General features: G+C 40.1%; 1 protein-coding gene across 2 annotated transcripts in view; it reads left to right on the top strand.

The window, feature by feature from the left end:
* Positions 1-16952, top strand: part of LOC124805013 (coatomer subunit beta) — a 122038-nt gene extending 105086 nt beyond the window's left edge. For both annotated transcript variants that reach the window (XM_047265416.1, XM_047265417.1), the window contains exons 18-19: positions 10059-10211; positions 16701-16952. In XM_047265416.1, the coding sequence (XP_047121372.1) occupies positions 10059-10211; positions 16701-16775 (228 nt within the window). In that variant the 3' untranslated portion in view covers positions 16776-16952. The remainder of the gene's footprint in view (positions 1-10058; positions 10212-16700) is intronic.
* Positions 16953-17272: the final 320 nt, after the last annotated feature.

The raw sequence follows: 17272 nt of genomic DNA, 5'->3' as shown, positions 1-17272 counted from the left end.
ATTGTTGGTAAGGCGGGTACCAGGTTGAGATTCATTGGGAGAGTCCTTAGAAAATGTAGTCCATCAACAAAGGAGGTGGCTTACAAAACACTCGTTCGGACGTATACTTGAGTGTTGCTCATCAGTGTGGGATCCGTACCAGTTCGAGTTGACGGAGGAGATAGAGAAGATCCAAAGAAGAGCGGCGCGTTTCGTCACAGGGTTATTTGGTAACCATGATAGCGTTACGGAGATGTTTAGCAAGCTCAAGTGGCAGACTATGCAAGAGAGGCGCTCTGCATCGCGGTGTAGCTTGCTCGCCAGGTTTCGAGAGGGTGCATTGCTGGATGAGGTATTGAATATATTGCTTCCCCCTACTTATACCTTCCAAGGAGATCACGAATGTAAAATTAGAGAGATTCGAGCGCGTACGGAGGCTTTCAGACAGTCGTTCTTCCCGCGAACCATACGCGACTGGAACAGAAAAGGGAGGTAATGACCGTGGCACATAAAGTGCCCTCCGCCACACACCGCCAGGTGGCTTGCGGAGTATTGACGTAGATGTAGATGTAGATCTCAAAAATGAGATTGACAGGAAGTGCAAAATGGCTAAGCAGGGATGGCTAGAGGACAAATGTAAGGATTTAGAGGCTTATCTCATGAGGGGTAAGATAGATACTGCCTACAGGAAAATTTAAGAGACCTTTGGAGAGAAGAGAACCACTTGTATGAATATCAAGAGCTCAGATGGAAACCCAGTTCTAAGCAAAGAAGGGAAGGCAGAAAGATGGAAGGAGTATATTGAGGTTTTATACAAGGGCGATGTATTTGAGGACAATATTATGGAAATGGAAGAGGATGTAGATGAAGACGAAATGGGAGATAAGATACTGCGTGAAGAGTTTGACAGAGCACTGAAAGACCTGATTCAAAACAAGGCCCCGGGAGTAGACAACATTCCATTAGAACTACTGACGGCCTTGGGAGAGCCAGTCCTGACAAAACTCTACCATCTGGTGAGCAAGATGTATGAGACAGGCGAAATACCCTCAGACTTCAAGAAGAATATAATAATTCCAATCCCAAAGAAAGCAGTTGTTGACAGATGTTAAAATTACTGAACTGTCAGTTTAATAAGTCACAGCTGAAAAATACTGACGCGAATTCTTTACAGACGAATGGAAAAACTGGTAGAAGCGGACCTCTGGAAAGATCAGTTTGGATTCCGTAGAAATGTTGGAACACGTGAGGCAATACTAACCTTACGACTTATCTTAGAAGGAAGATTAAGGAAAGGCAAACCTACGTTTCTAGCATTTGTAGACTTAGAGAAAGCTTTTGACAGTGTTGACTGGAATACTCTCTTTCAAATTCTGAAGGCGGCAGCGGTAAAATACAGAGAGCGAAAGGCTATTTACAATTTGTACAGAAACCAGACGGCAGTTATAAGAGTCGAGGGGCATGAAAGTGAAGCAGTGGTTGGGAAGGGAGTGAGATGGGGTTGTAGCCTCTCCCTGATGCTATTCAATGTGTATATTGAGCAAACAGCAAAGGAAACAAAAGAAAAGTTCTGAGTAGGTATTAAAATCCATGGAGAAGAAATAAAAACTTTGAGGTTCGCCGATGACATTGTAATTCTGTCAGAGACAGCAAAGGAGTTGGAAGAGAAGTTGAACGAAATGGACAGTGTCTTGAAAGGAGGGTATAAGATGAACATCAACAAAAGCAAAACGAGGATAATGGAATGTAGTCGGATTACGGTGGGTGATGCTGAGGGAATTAGATTAGGAAATGAGACACTTAAAAGTAGTGAAGCAGTTTTGATATTTGGGGAGCAAAATAACTGATGATGGTTGAAGTAGAGAGGATGTAAAATGTAGACTGGGAATGGCAAGGAAAGCGTTTCTGAAGAAGAGAAATTTGTTAACATCAAGTATAGATTTGTCCGGAAGTCGTTTCTGAAAGTATTTGTATGGATTGTAGCCATGTATGGAAGTGAAACATGGACGAAAAATAGCTTAGACAAAAAGAGGATAGAAGCTTTCGAAATGTGGTGCTACAGAAGAATGCTGAAGATTAGATGGGTAGATCACGTGACTAATGAGGAGGTATTGAATAGAATTGGGGAGAAGAGAAGTTTGTGGCACACCTTGACTATAATAAGGGATCGCTTGGTAGGATATGTTCTGAGGCATCAAGGGATCACCAATTTAGTACTGGAGGGCAGCGTGGAGGGTAAAAATCGTAGAGGGAGACCAAGAGATGAATACACTAAGCAGATTCAGAACGATGTAGGCTGCAGTAGGTACTGGGAGATGAAGAAGCTTGCACAGGGTAGAGTAGCATGGAGAGCTGCATCAAACCAGTCTCTGGACTGAAGACCACAACAACAACAGTAGTATTATTCCAGAGATAGTGGTAAAGTGGTTGAGAGACTTAAGCATTATTCCCACTTTCTTTATTCCTCATAATAATGGGCAACATCTTATTCACTACAAATACAGGGAACCCAAACCGTGTAATAGAACAGGCATTTATTGTATTAAGTATCCACAATGTGATTCCCGGTACATTAGACAAACTGGCAGATGTTTTCAGACTAGGTTTAAGGAGCATTGCAACTTTTTTGAGCCACCAGTCTTCTGACTGGTTTTATGCAGCACATCAGGAATTTCTCTCCTGTGCCAGCCTCTTCATCTTATAATAGCGCTTGCAACCTACATTCTCAGTTATTTGCTGGATGTATTCCAATCTCTGTTTGTTTTCTGGTTTTCCCACAATTTAATTCTGTGCTCCAAACGACACTCTCAGAAATTTCCTCCGAAAATTAAGGGCCATGTTTGATATTACAAGGGCCGCTGTAGTGCAATGTAGACTGATGCCCTGCGGTCGGCAATCGCGGAGTGTGTAGTGCGAGAGTTGCGCAGTAGCCCACAGTGCATGTCCTCTTTTTGCTGCTTGCATAGCTTCTATACTCAGCGAATGGAGGTTGGGAAAAAAAAGGCCCTTGTAATATACTTCTTTTGGCCAGAAATGCCCTTTTATGCCAGTGCTAGTCTGCTTTTTATGTACTCCTTTTGTACGACTCTCCTTGATAGGTCATGGGTGCACTACACGAAGAAAGCAGCTACTCAGTTAGCAGAGTACTTGTGGAGTACACATGACGGATTTTTAGGCCCGGCAGTATTTTCAGATGCTCTTATGAACACTCGCTGGTCGATATGCGGCAGGTGAAGTCAGATCACATTTGTAGTAAATACACTTTGACTGTAAAAATTTTATCAGTAAATTGTCAAAGTATTCATAGTAAAGTTCCCGAATTTACTGTTCTCCAGGAAAGTTCTCTTGCTCAAATTATTCTTGGGGCAGAGAGGTGGCTGAAACCCGAAGTGGGAAGTTCTGAGATATTTAGTGAGTTGTGGAACATATATCGGAAAGACAGATTAGAGAGCACAGGAGGAAGTGTGTTCATTTCAGTTGACAAAAATATTGTCTCTATTGAAGTCAAAGTTGAGTGTGACAGTGAGTTACCTGGTCATGTATAACTGGTGAAACCAAGTTAATTGTTGACAAAATTATTTAATTGGATAGATAAAAAATCTATTCACCAAGTAGTGGCAGAACATACACATAAAGGATGGTTGTAATTGGCATACTTTTGGAGCCAGTGGCTCCTTCTTCAGACTGAAGGATTGAAGGGGAAGGAAGAGGGATGAAGGAAAAGGACTGAATCACTTAGTTACAATAAGAGGGATGTAGATGAATTACAGGCAAAGTTTAAAGAGATTGTAAATCGTGGTCTAGAGATTTATGTGCCTAGTAAGTGATTAAGACATAAAAGACCCGTCATGGTTTAATAATGAGAGTCGGAAACTGCTGATGAAGCAGAGGCTATTGCACTCTTCATTCAAAAGAGAATTGCCAAATGACTACACACAAAGGTTAGTAGAAAGTCTGTGGAAAGATCTATGCGCGAAGCATACACATAGTACCACCGTCATACCACAGCAAAAGATCTGCTAGAGTAGCTGAAAAAATTCTGGTCCTGTGCAAAATTACTAAGCAGATCTAAGGGTTCCATCCAGTCGTTTGTTGGCTAGTCCAGTGTGGCATTTAAAGACAACAAAACAAAAGTCGAAGTTTTAAATTTCACATTCAAGAAATCATTCACGAAGGAGGATCATACAAACATACTGTCATATGACTGTCAACAGACTCCCATATGGACGACATAGTACTAATTATCCTTGATGTAGAGAAACAGCTGAAGGAGTTGAAAACAAATAAGTCACCAGATCAGAATGGAATCCCAAATCGATTTTTTAAAGAGCGTTCTGCGCCATTGGCCTCTTACTTATTTTCTATTTATCACGGATTTCTCGCCCAGTGCAAAATCCATAGTGACCAAAAAAAAAGGGCAGGTTACTACTGGGTATAAGAAACCCAAAAGAACAGACCCGCAAAATTGCGTATCCGTAACATCGGTTTGCTGCAGATTCCTTGAACATATTCTGAGTCCGAATGTAATTAATTTTCTTGAGTCCGAGAAGCTTATGTCCATGAATCAGCATGGTTTGAGAAATGATCGCTTGTGTGAAACTCAACTTGCTCTTTTCTCACATGTTGTATTGCAAACTATGGATGAAGAGCAGTAGGCAGATTTCATATTTCTCAATTCCCAGAAAGTGTTTGACAGGGTGCCCCAATGCAAATTATTCATGACGGTACAAGCACATGGAATAGTCAAAGATATATGAGTGACTCAGACTTAAGTTATAGAATCCAGTATGTTGTCTTTGATGGCGAGTGTTCATCAGACATAAGGGTATTGTCAGGAGTGCCCCAGGAAAATATGATAGAACCACTGCTATTATCTGTATACAGAAATTATTTGGTGGACAGGGTGAGCAGTAATCTGTGGTTGTTTGGTGATGATGCTGTGGTGTATGGTAAGGTGTCATCGTTAAGTGACTAAAGGAAGATACAAGATGAATTAGACAAAATTTCTAGTTGTGATGAATGGCAGCTAGCTCCAAAGGTAGAACAAAGTGAAAAACAAATCCGTAATGTTTGGATACAGCATTAGTAGTGTCCTGCTTGACAGTCACATTGTTTAAATATCTGGGTGTAAAATTTTGAAGTGATATGAAATGGAACGAACATGTGAGGATTGTAGTAGGAAAGGCAAATGGTCAACTTTGGTTCATCGGGAGAATTTTAGGAAGCTATGGTTCATGTGTAAAGGAGACTGCATATAGGAGGCTATTTTTGAGTACTGCTGAAGTGTTTGGGATCTGTGCCAGGTCAGATTAAAGGAAGACATTGAAGTAATTCAGAAGCAGGCTGCTGCTAGATTTGTTACTGATACATTTGAACAACACACAAGTGTTACGGAGATGTTTCAGGAACTCAAATCAAAATCCCTGAAGGGAAGGCGACATTATTTTCAAGGAACACTATTGGGAAAATTTAGAGAATGGCATCTGAAACTGACTGCAGAACGATTCTGCAGCCTCCAACATACACTAAAGTAAGGACTATGAAGATAAGGTATGAGAAGTTAGGGCTCATACAGAGGCATATAGACAGTCGTTTATCCCTTGTTGTATTTGTGAGTGGAACAGGAGAGAAAATGACTAGTAATGGTATAAGATGTCCTCCGCCATGAATGGTAATGTAGGTTTTTGGATGGGCCAAATACCTTAAGGAGCTGCTGGAGGTCTTGTTGGACTCCTGGGATGAAATCATGGTCATAAGGTTTGTAAGCAGAGAAGACCTACAGCCACATTGTCAGAGTCATGACCTCTGTGGTGGATCCTTTGTCTGGGATGACCAAGTCTGGATTGATTTTCAGGTTACAGGTAGCCGTGTGTTCCATAGAAATGATGATTATAATATCCCTTGCCGCGTACTAGCAGTTAGGAGTTGTGACTCGATCAGCTGATCGGTTCAACAACCTTGCTATTGTTATTGGTTCAAAGTTAATATACATCACAAGGCGGGCGTTTTGCCTGCACGAGCAAAATAGTTGTTCCTTCACTTAGCGTTGCTCCATGGCGAGTGAAGAAGTGTAAGAAAATCGGTATGTGATGGGACTTCGTTGCAAGACAGGATGATGAGAGGATGTGTGTGAAGTGTTTGCAGTGAAACAGTCATTGTTGTGTTTTTTGAGATTCACAAGCTATATGTAACATTAATGTGGAGTTAAGTAACAGCCATAATACATATGATGTATTTCAAAGGTAATTTGGCGTATTTATTTTTGATCAAAGGATTCTGTGATGAACTGTAATGTACGACAAGCTTGTATAGGACTCTTAACATTTGGTGGTCAATGTTTGCTGTAGAATCTGCTTCAATAACATGGTCAAAAGCATAGAGAAAGTGTTCTCTGCTAAAACGTACTCATTTCACTCGCAGACAATTGTCGAATGACCAAATACGAATAGCAGTATCCCAGTTCGTGAAGATCCTATAGAAGTTTTCTTTCTCGTACATTTCAAGAATTTTACAGGCGACCATCAGAGTTAGCAGCTGCTTCTACACCACGAGAGTAACTTGTCTACATGTACGAAATTATGTATGCTGTGGGAGCAGTTGATGCCGCTCTGGAAATTGATATTGTCCTTCACAGACATACAAACAGAGACACTACATACACTAGTTCACTAACAACGAGTTTAATATTACCAGCTTAAAAACATTATTTTCTTCTTTTGAGACATAATATTATATGTTGGACTCACTGGGGAGGTGATATCAGGTTAGAAGTAAGATAACCAGGGGCTGACTGAGTGGAAAAGGTGGAGGATCATGGTCGGAGGAAGGTTGGAACTGCTTTAAACAAAGTTCTATGGGGTCTTGGGTGGCTGTTGTCAGTGGGGTGCGTGGCAAAGAAATATTTCCACTGTCAAGAATGAGTAAAGCAAACAAGTTCCTTTACAAGTCTAACATGGTTGAACTTGCATTTGGGTCTAACGTTGAGGCCTCTAGAAAGTATTGAGACTTCTGCAAGGGTCAAGTTAAATGGGTGTTCGGGAGTGTTTATATGGAGGGTGAAAGAAGTTTTTGAGGACGCGGAAGGCATAGTGAGATAGACTAGCATGGAGAGCTGCATCAAACCAGTCTTCGAACTGAAGATCACAACAGCATAACATCAGGACTTAATTTACAACTATGCATAGAACAAATACACAAGGGTTTATCAGCAGAAACAGAAGCTGTAGCAGAGGCAACTATGCATAGAACAAATACACAAGGGTTTATCAGCAGAAACAGATGCTGTAGCAGAGGCAAAATAAGACCAAATAGTTTCAAACCTTAATGTCTTATAGCAGACAATATTTTGAAGAGGAATGTTTTCCAGTGACGTAATTCTATACACATTATCCTCCATGAAATAACTGCTGATATGTGATGGTGGTGGTAGCAGTTTTAAAACCAATACCGTAATCATGTACTTGTTTATATGTAGTAGGATGCTACCTATAAACGCAATGAATAGAACAGCATGGCAGCACGGTGACATTTGACTTGACTGAAATAAAGAAAGTGTGGTTACTTATATAGCAACATACTAGATCGGACTGATAATTTTACGCAGATCAGAAATACTCATCGCGGACGTGCTACTGAGCCATCCTAGAGTGCACGCTGTGTATGACATTGGATTGCTACAACTTATGCAAGCTGTTGAGCACCCAGGGAACAGGATACTGTGTTGAGGACCCAGAGTGGCTTGAAAACAATAAATTGATCTAAAGAAGAATGAATATTGGAAAGCTGAGCTTCGTTATTCTATTTCTTGTTTGTACACTTACTGAGTACTCAGAGTCTGTAGCATTATGCATGTTATTGTTTGTGTTTCATCCTAAATTTATTATTATGGAATTAGTTTGAATTTAAAGCATTCTTATAGAGTATGCCAGCCCTTTAGATTTTTTCAATAACTGAGATTCAGTAAGAGTCTTAAACAGAAAAATGCTACTTAAGAAAAGATTGCACAATTGTCTTCTTAGAGACTTCATTTGCAAGATACTATGCCCAGTGAATCTTTATCAGACATTTGCCCTCCTGATGATAAGATATAGTCATACAATGTTCCATTATGTTTAAGACAAGATGATTCCCGATTTTCACTTGGGATGTACAGAATAAATTACTGGCACTTTCATGCTTATGGTCACAATTTTGCCGTGTTTATATTTGAAAAAAACTATCAGTTGTTACAACAAATACTGTTGTTGTTGTTGTTGTGGTCTTCAGTCCTGAGACTGGTTTGATGCAGCTCTCCATGCTACTCTATCCTGTGCAAGCTTTTTCATCTCCCAGTACCTACTGCAACCTACATCCTTCTGAATCTGCTTAGTGTATTCATCTCTTGGTCTCCCCCTACGATTTTTACCCTCCACGCTGCCCTCCAATACTAAATTGGTGATCCCTTGATGCCTCAGAACATGTCCTACCAACCGATCCCTTCTTCTGGTCAAGTTGTGCCACAAACTTCTCTTCTCCCCAATCCTATTCAATACTTCCTCATTAGTTATGTGATCTACCCATCTAATCTTCAGCATTCTTCTGTAGCACCACATTTCGAAAGCTTCTATTCTCTTCTTGTCCAAACTATTTATCGTCCATGTTTCACTTCCATACATGGCTACACTCCATACGAATACTTTCAGAAATGACTTCCTGACACTTAAATCAATACTGGATGTTAACAAATTTCTCTTCTTCAGAAACGCTTTCCTTGCCATTGCCAGCCTACATTTTATATCCTCTCTACTTCGACCATCATCAGTTATTTTGCTCCCCAAATAGCAAAACTCCTTTACTACTTTAAGTGCCTCATTTCCTAATCTAATTCCCTCAGCATCACCCGACTTAATTAGACTACATTCCATTATCCTTGTTTCGCTTTTGTTGATGTTCATCTTATATCCTCCTTTCAAGACACTGTCCATTCCATTCAACTGCTCTTCGAAGTCCTTTGCTGTCTCTGACAGAATTACAATGTCATCGGCGAACCTCAAAGTTTTTATTTCTTCTCCATGAATTTTAATACCTACTCCGAATTTTTCTTTTGTTTCCTTTACTGCTTGCTCAGTATACAGATTGAACAACATCGGGGACAGGCTACAGCCCTGTCTTACTCCCTTCCCAACCACTGCTTCCCTTTCATGTCCCTCGACTCTTATAACTGCCATCTGGTTTCTGTACAAATTGTAAATAGCCTTTCGCTCCCTGTATTTTACCCCTGCCACCTTTAGAATTTCAAAGAGATTATTCCAGTCAACATTGTCAAAAGCTTTCTCTAAGTCTACAAATGCTAGATACGTAGGTTTGCCTTTCCTTAATCTTTCTTCTAAGATAAGTCGTAAGGTCAGTATTGCCTCACGTGTTCCAGTGTTTCTACGGAATCGAAACTGATCTTCCCCGAGGTTGGCTTCTACTAGTTTTTCCATTCGTCTGTAAAGAATTCGTGTTAGTATTTTGCAGCTGTGACTTATTAAGCTGATAGTTCGGTAATTTTCACATCTGTCAACACCTGCTTTCTTTGGGATTGGAATTATTATATTCTTCTTGAATTCTGAGGGTATTTCGCCTGTTTCATACATCTTGCTCACCAGATGGTAGAGTTTTGTCAGGACTGGCTCTCCCACGGCCGTCAGTAGTTCCAATGGAATATTGTCTACTCCGGGGGCCTTGTTTCGACTCAGGCCTTTCAGTGCTCTGCCAGACTCTTCATGCAGTATTGTATCTCCCATTAGCAGTCTGAATGTAATTATAAAGGTCACAACATTTTTCATGAGATAGGGTATATTTATATAAGGTAATAACCATCTACAAACATTCTTGCTCTGCTAACACTATTGAGAAAGGACTGCCATTAGACAAGAGTGATGTTACATTCAAATCTGATGAGTCTCCAACAAAAACTGCACACTAAGCACTACCAAACAAACACCAGGCCACTTTCATAACTAAACAGATAATCTATAATGAGCCAATATCATGTTTCACAGTTTTACTGTTTGCTTTATTTTTGCCTAATAACCTCTCTTGTTTAATATTTTCAGGCTCTGTCTGGTCAGTGTGGCTTCATGGCAGCTAATATGTATGCACGCTCAATATTTGGGGAAGATGCTTTGGCTAACCTGAGTATTGAGAAGCCATTCAACAAACCAGATGCGCCAGTTACCGGGCACATTCGAATACGAGCTAAAAGCCAGGTATGCATTTCTCTCTCTCTCTCTCTCTCTCTCTCTCTCTCTCTCTCTCTCTCTCTCTCTCTCTCTCTCATATCTCTGGAAAATTTGCTACAATATTATACAATTCATAAAACAAAAACATTAAGCAACTCGTTTGCTGTTGCTGCTGTTCACCTCTGGAACAAGCTGCCCTACACTCCTTGCGCAATTCGAAGTCCTGGTACTTTCAAAGAAAAGTTGAAGAAATTCCTCCTGTCATCCTCGTAGTGCTTCCCCAAAATTGACATGTGTGGCCAACTTCCCCCCTGTCAAAAAGCAAAGCTAAGGCTCCTATCCCCTTTTCCTTTTTCTGTGGATCATGCCACCTTCTCCTCCTTTATATTCTTTAATTGTGTATTATCAGATTCATCTTTCCTTTCGTCGTCCATCCCTTTCTCCATGCCCATTGCCGCTAGCACTCATAATTAAAAATCTACCTTATTGTAACCTCTAATTATTGTTGTATTACTGTGTAAAAATATAAATCATGTGGATGTTTTTTCCTTATCTGTACTATTATAACAATGAAAATAACCAGGAGAATACACATATAAAAGGAGGTTTAACTTATGCAAGCTTCGGACCTCATTTGTCCAGCAGAAGGGAATGAAAGAGGGGTGAAGAGAAAGGAACTGGAGAGGTTTAGGAAAAGGGGCAGAGTTTGGAAAAGTCACCCAGAACCCCAGGTCGGGGGAGATTTACTGGATGAGAAGGAAAGACTGATTGTTAGGGACTGCACCAGACAAGCTCTCAAAATCTGAGACCTCAAAGGTGGAAGAAAGGGTAACGTGTAAGACAGTGATTACTGCTACAACATCGTGCACTAGTTAATAAGAGTGAAAAGCTAAGTTCATTGTATGTAACAGAGGTTGGAGTGGGACAGGGAAACATAGATGGGTCAGAAAATGAAAAATTTAGAAAATTAAAATGGAGTGAAGGACGGAGTAGTTACATTAAAGAAATGCTGAGACAGAATAAATTAACCTAAATTAAGGCCAAGTGGGTGGCAATAATGAAGGACATGGTGTAGTGCTAGTTCCTACCTGCAGAGTTCTGAGAAACTGGTGTCCAGGGGAAGATTCCAGATGATGTGTGTGACGGAACAAGCACCTACATTATGTGATCAAACTTATCCGGACACCCCCAAAAACATACGCTTTCATATTAAGTGCATTGTGCTGCCACCTACTGTCAGGTACTCCATATCAGCAACCTCAGTAGTCATTAGACATTGAGAGAGAGCAGACTGGGGTGCTCCGCGGAACTCACAGATTTCGAACATGGTCAGGTGATTGGGTGTCACATGTGTCATACAACTGTACGTGAGATTTCCACACTCCTAAACATCCCTAGGTCCACTGTTTCTCAGAACTCTGGAGGTGGGAACTAGCACTACACCACGTCCTTCGTTATTGCCACCCACTTGGCCGTAAATTAGGTTAATTTATTCTGTCTCAGCATTTCTTCAATGTAACTACTCCGTTCTTCACTCCAGTTTAATTTTCTACATTTTTCATTTTCCGACCCATCTATTTTTCCCCGACCCCCTCCAACCTCTGTTACATACAATGAACTTAGCTTTTCACTCTTATTAACTAGTGCACGATGTTGTAGCAGTAATCACTATCTTACACGTTACCCTTTCTTCCACCTTTGAGGTCTCAGATTTTGAGAGCTTGTCTGGTGCAGTCCCAAACAATCAGTCTTTCCTTCTCATCCAGTATATCTCCCCCGTCCTGGGGTTCTGGGTGACTTTTCTGAACTCTACCCCTTTTCCTAAACCTCACCATTTCCTTTCCCTTCATTCCTCTTTCTTCTCCTTCAACCGTTCTGCTAGGAGGAGGAGCCACTGGTTCTGAAAACTTGCATAAGTTAAACCTCTTCTTATGTATGTATTCTCCTCACAGTGCTTGGTGAGTAGATTCTATCCAATAACATTATAATATCTGTACTTTTGTAATTTTCATTTTTCTAAATTTAATATAACATGCTTACTGCAGTATATGACAATGTAAAATATATAGAAAACTTGCTTAGGTGCAAGAGAGAGCCTAATGGCCCTAATATTGCCTGGTTAAATAAATCAGTAAATAAAATAAATATACTAAGAATTCTTCCTATTATGTTGTCTTTTTTTAAGAGTATAAAATTCCACTCCACAGATTACTGTTCTGAAGTGTTGATTTCTTTTTGCTTCTAGTTGTTCTGATGAAGTTAATCAAATAAATTTAGTTGAAGGAGAACCATGTGTGAAGTGTTCAGTGTAGTCAAAAGTAAAACTCTATGTACTGACTTGACAGAAAATCCTAAAAAGTTGTGATCTTATGTTAAATCAGTAAATGGATCAAGGCCTTGTGTCCAGACACTCTGAGACCATAGTAGCACTGAAACTGATGGTGACATAGAAAAGGCCAAAATACTAAACTCTTTGTTTCAAAAACAGTTTCACAGAGGAAGATTGCACTTTAGTTCCTACTCTAAATCGTTAAACATACAACAAAAGCTAGGTATCAGAATTGATAATCAAGGAATAGAAAAGCAACTGAAATCACGCAGTAGAGAAAAGGCCACTGGATCTGACAGATTTCCAATATGAGTCTACTTGGAATAAGTTAAAGAACTTTTCCCTCTTCTAGCAGCATTGTACCAAAGATCTCTAGAGGACTAAAGCCCTTCCTAATTATTGGGAAAAAGAATGGATTATTCCTGTTTCAAGAATGAATGGTGAACAGATGCACAAAACTATATCTCTGACATTGATCTGTTGTAGAATTTTTGAAAACATTTTAAGCTCACACATTATGAAACTTCTGGAGACCGAAACTCTCCTTTGTAGGATTCAAAATGTGTTCTAAAAACAACAATGGTGGGAAACTTAGCTGACCTCTGTTGATCAACAAAACCCAGAAAGCAGTAGATACAGGTGCCCAGGTAGGTGCCATAATCCTTGACTTTATGGAAGGTGGTTGATACAGTTCCGCACTGCTGCCTAGTGAACAAAATAAGTGTACTGCATGCCAAATCAACTGTGTGACTGTATTAAAGAGTAACTAGCAAACTGAACAAAGTGTGTCATTCTCAGTGGAGAGAAGTGTTCGATGTAGAAGTAGCTTCAAGCACACGCCAAGGGAGTGTTATAGGATCATGACTTTTCACAGTATATGTAAATGACTGGTAGATAATGCTTTTGGCAGATGTTGCTGTTGTATACAGAGGTCACAATGCTAGAAAACTGTAGTGAAATGCAGGAAGACTTACAGAGGATTGTGGGCTGGTGCAGTGTGTAGCAGTTGAACCTTAACATAAACAAACGTAATGTGTTGTGTGTAAGTAGACAGAAAAGCCCATTATTGATAGGAAATAGAGAAGATCCAAAAAAGAGCGCATGTTTCGTTAGATGATAATTGGTAAGTGTGAAAGCTTCATAGTGGTGTTCTGACAACTTCAGTGACAGATGCTCCAAAGAGGTGTGGTTCACTGTTAAAGATACAAGAGCGTACATTTCTAGATGAGTCGACCATTATATTCCTTCCTTCTACATGTACGAGGTACTACTCAAAAGTTCCCAGAATACACCAATAAATAATATTACACATTACCTGGAACTTACCACCGTCACTTTCAAAGTAGTTCCCTTGGGGGGTGAATACACACTCCTAGCAGTTTTTCCATGAACTGAAAGCTCTGTGGAATGAATTTTTGATGAGCCTGTTTAATGCCACTAGTGATTCTGACTCAATCTCCTCGAAAGTGTGAAATCTTCAGTTTTTTAACTTGAGTTTCTTTCTGGGAAATAAAAAGTGTCTGTGTGCCATGTTGGGTGCATATCATGGATGAGGAACAACCATCATTTTGTAATTCTTCAGGCTTTCCCAGTGATAATGTTGACATGTTGAATAATCAGATCTTCTGCTGGCTGTTTGTGTCAATCTTACATGATATTTCGTGGCAGATTATGAAAATGAGGCTAACAGTTGTCTGACAAAGAAATAATAATGTTAAAACCTGTGGGAAGCAGCTTCCCACAGGTTTTAACGTTACTATTTCTTCATCAGACAATTACATGATATTTCATTGGCGTGACTCACTGTCTTCTTCAGATGTTCCCTGAGGCTCTTCCATGGGTGGATTGGTTGGAGTAATTATGCCTGATGGTGCTAGGTGCTCCATTTTCATTCACAGCTACATCAGGCACTCCATCCGCAGTCCATGTCCACCAGGGGCGGCTCTAGTTGTCCTCTTTTGCTGCTAGTGGTCAGACCACTATCCGCACCCGGTTTAGCCACCCTCTGGTGTCATGTTCGTTTTCTGATGCTCTGTTTTGCATCCACACTGTGCCATGTGTTCTATCCACTGACTGCTGCCTGGGCCGTCCTCCAGTTGTCTTGGGCTTTGTGTGTCAAGTCCTTGCCTGTTGAAGCAGGCCTCCCGTGTTGTACTTCTCATTGGGTGCTTCAGGTGTTCCATCTCCTCCACGGGAATGGTCTGTTGTTTGGTCCTACATCTGCTTCTGTTGGGCCTGTCTATTGATGTGTCACCTCTGGTCTATACTACCTGGTGCTCTAAGACCTGTCTTCATAGTTTCCACTTCCATTTCTGTTCCTCACAGAAGCTTGATGTTGCCTCCATTGTGTTTTCAGAAGCTCGAGTGCTGGTTTCCAGGTGGTGTGGAACAGGTATCCAGTGCCGTGGTTGAGGAGCTTCTCCATGACCTTGATCTCGATGGATTCTTTCATGACACTTTCCCAGTATCTCTGGGTCTCTATAACACTCTTCGTGTTGTCGTAGCTCATGAGTGACCAAGTTGTAGACAGTGATCTGCTATTGCTGATTTGGTTGCCTTTGGTATGCCTCTGACGTTCTTTATACCTGATGCCCACCATCCCAGTGGTCTGGCCAATGTGTGACATTCTTCACTGGACGGCATATTATAAAAACTTGCTTCTGTAGCTCCAAGTATCGTTTACATTCCCCAACAGTGCCCCAGTTTTAATGGATGAGTAAAATATACTTTTGATGTTGTTTTCCAAGAGAATTCTGCTGGTTTGACAGAGATTTGTCTGTAGTACAGCAGATATGCCACTGTCTTTGTCTCTTCTTGTTCTTCTTCTGGAACCTCTGGTGGAGTGGTAGAGCAAAGTGCCTTCTAAATGTCTCTGAAAGAGTATCCATTTTTGTGGTACACCGATTGTAAGTGCTTTATTTCATAAAATAGTTTTTAATTTGTGGCAAAATCTTCTGTAAATGTGCTCCGTAGAAAGGTGGTTTCAGTTGTTCCTAGTTGCCTCAGATGTAGGTACTTCATTTTATCTATGTGCTTGTGTATTTAAAACCCTTAGTACTAAGAGATTGGAACTGTAGCCAACAAAGACATCTCAGCATGTCACTATTCTGGTGTGTGGACTGTACTGACCAACCAGCAAATGTTTATCTGCTGATAATACTGAAGTTTTTGCTTCGTTGAAGTGTGCAAGTGGTCACTTCCAGCAGCCCGCACTCTGCCCTAATTTTATCGTCAGGTTGTATATGGATTCATTAATTTCATATCGGTGCATGTAGTTCATATATTTTGTGTCAGAGTAAGGAAGGCATGATCCTTAACAGACTCCGCTTCCACAGTGGTGCTGTTGAGAGGCTCTTTTAGCGATAGTGCTCGGACTTGTAGTTGGCAACAACAGTAATAATGCAACATTGAGTCAGGCATGGAGGCTCAGATTGCCTGAGACTTAAGACAAGTGCTTGTGGCAGACAGAATATCTGGGTTCAAGATCCTATCTGGAGGAAATTCTGAATTGGTACACGTCCAATGAAAATTCTTCTTTAGGATACGAGTTGTCCTTAGCAGAATTGTTCAGATGACACTGAATGATCCTATTCTTACTTATGTCTTTTTGTGTTAATGACAGACAAAAAAAGTCTTACCATCTTTGTTGTTTGTAATAGTGGCTACAGGCCACTTTGGTAGAATGGGAGTCTTCTGACTTACTGCGACTTTGGTGGTTTGTGTGGTAGTGTGTCATCAACTGCTTAGTCCAGTAGCTCCTCAGTTGACATTATATGCATGTAAGTGAAACAATTCAAGAGCAGTTTGTCACTGAAGCCTCTTAGGTAGTGACCAGGAATCATAGGACCCGTGTATCAGTAGTTGGATTTGCTGTCTTGCAGAACACATAGGGTGTTTAAGTATTTTTTTGTGTGTACTTCACTTGAGAGAAATGTAAAATTTCAAGGAGAGACTGACTGGCCTTTATTTACCTTCAGTAGGTAAAATTCCCATACATCCAATTGACCCAATAAAAGTAAGAAAAAGATCATTTCTATTTCTATTGCAGTGCTAGAATTTTACCTCCTAAATGTAAGTGCTAAATATCCATTTGAGGAAAAAATACACAAAAAATGAACTAAATTTTCATACACCAGTTTTTATCAATTTTTTGTGATATGAAACTAATATTCATTTTTATTTTGCAGGGAATGGCTCTGAGCTTGGGAGATAAAATCAACATGACACAAAAAGGTCCACAAAAAGCGTGTAGTGGAGCATAAATATGTACTACCATGAATTTATTTTCTGAGATATGAAATGTGAACAATATACTGGAGTTAGGTGATGTCTTTTATTCATATTATTATACAATATCTTGTTTTACATAATTGTAATAGTACAACTTGTATACTGTACATGTTTTTATTTAAGATTAAATCTCGAAGTTGTAAATTAAATGTTGAAATAATTGAGATGTGCCTCACACCCTGCTTCAAACGGTAAGTAGCTGTCAGTTTCGTTAACTTAATAACACATACATCTCACAGACCAAGATTTCAACTATCCAGGATATGTCACAGTTCATCTATTCACCAGACCTCAGTTATCATACTGCCTGCTGTAAACTAGTGTAAATATGGTCATAGCAAGTTCAAATGCTCACACATGCAAAGTTCTTGCTATGATTCATGTTGTTTATGTAAAAGAGAAGACACCTGCTAAATTTAACCTTTAATATATTTTTGTTTATAGTGAAAATGTAGATTTCAGTTGTCAT

The sequence above is a fragment of the Schistocerca piceifrons genome, chromosome 7 (genome assembly GCF_021461385.2).
Source record: "Schistocerca piceifrons isolate TAMUIC-IGC-003096 chromosome 7, iqSchPice1.1, whole genome shotgun sequence".
In the NCBI taxonomy this organism is placed as follows: Eukaryota; Metazoa; Arthropoda; class Insecta; order Orthoptera; family Acrididae; genus Schistocerca; species Schistocerca piceifrons.
The sequence above is the reverse complement of the archived record's forward strand: the minus strand, read 5'-3'. Positions and strand labels throughout refer to the sequence as shown.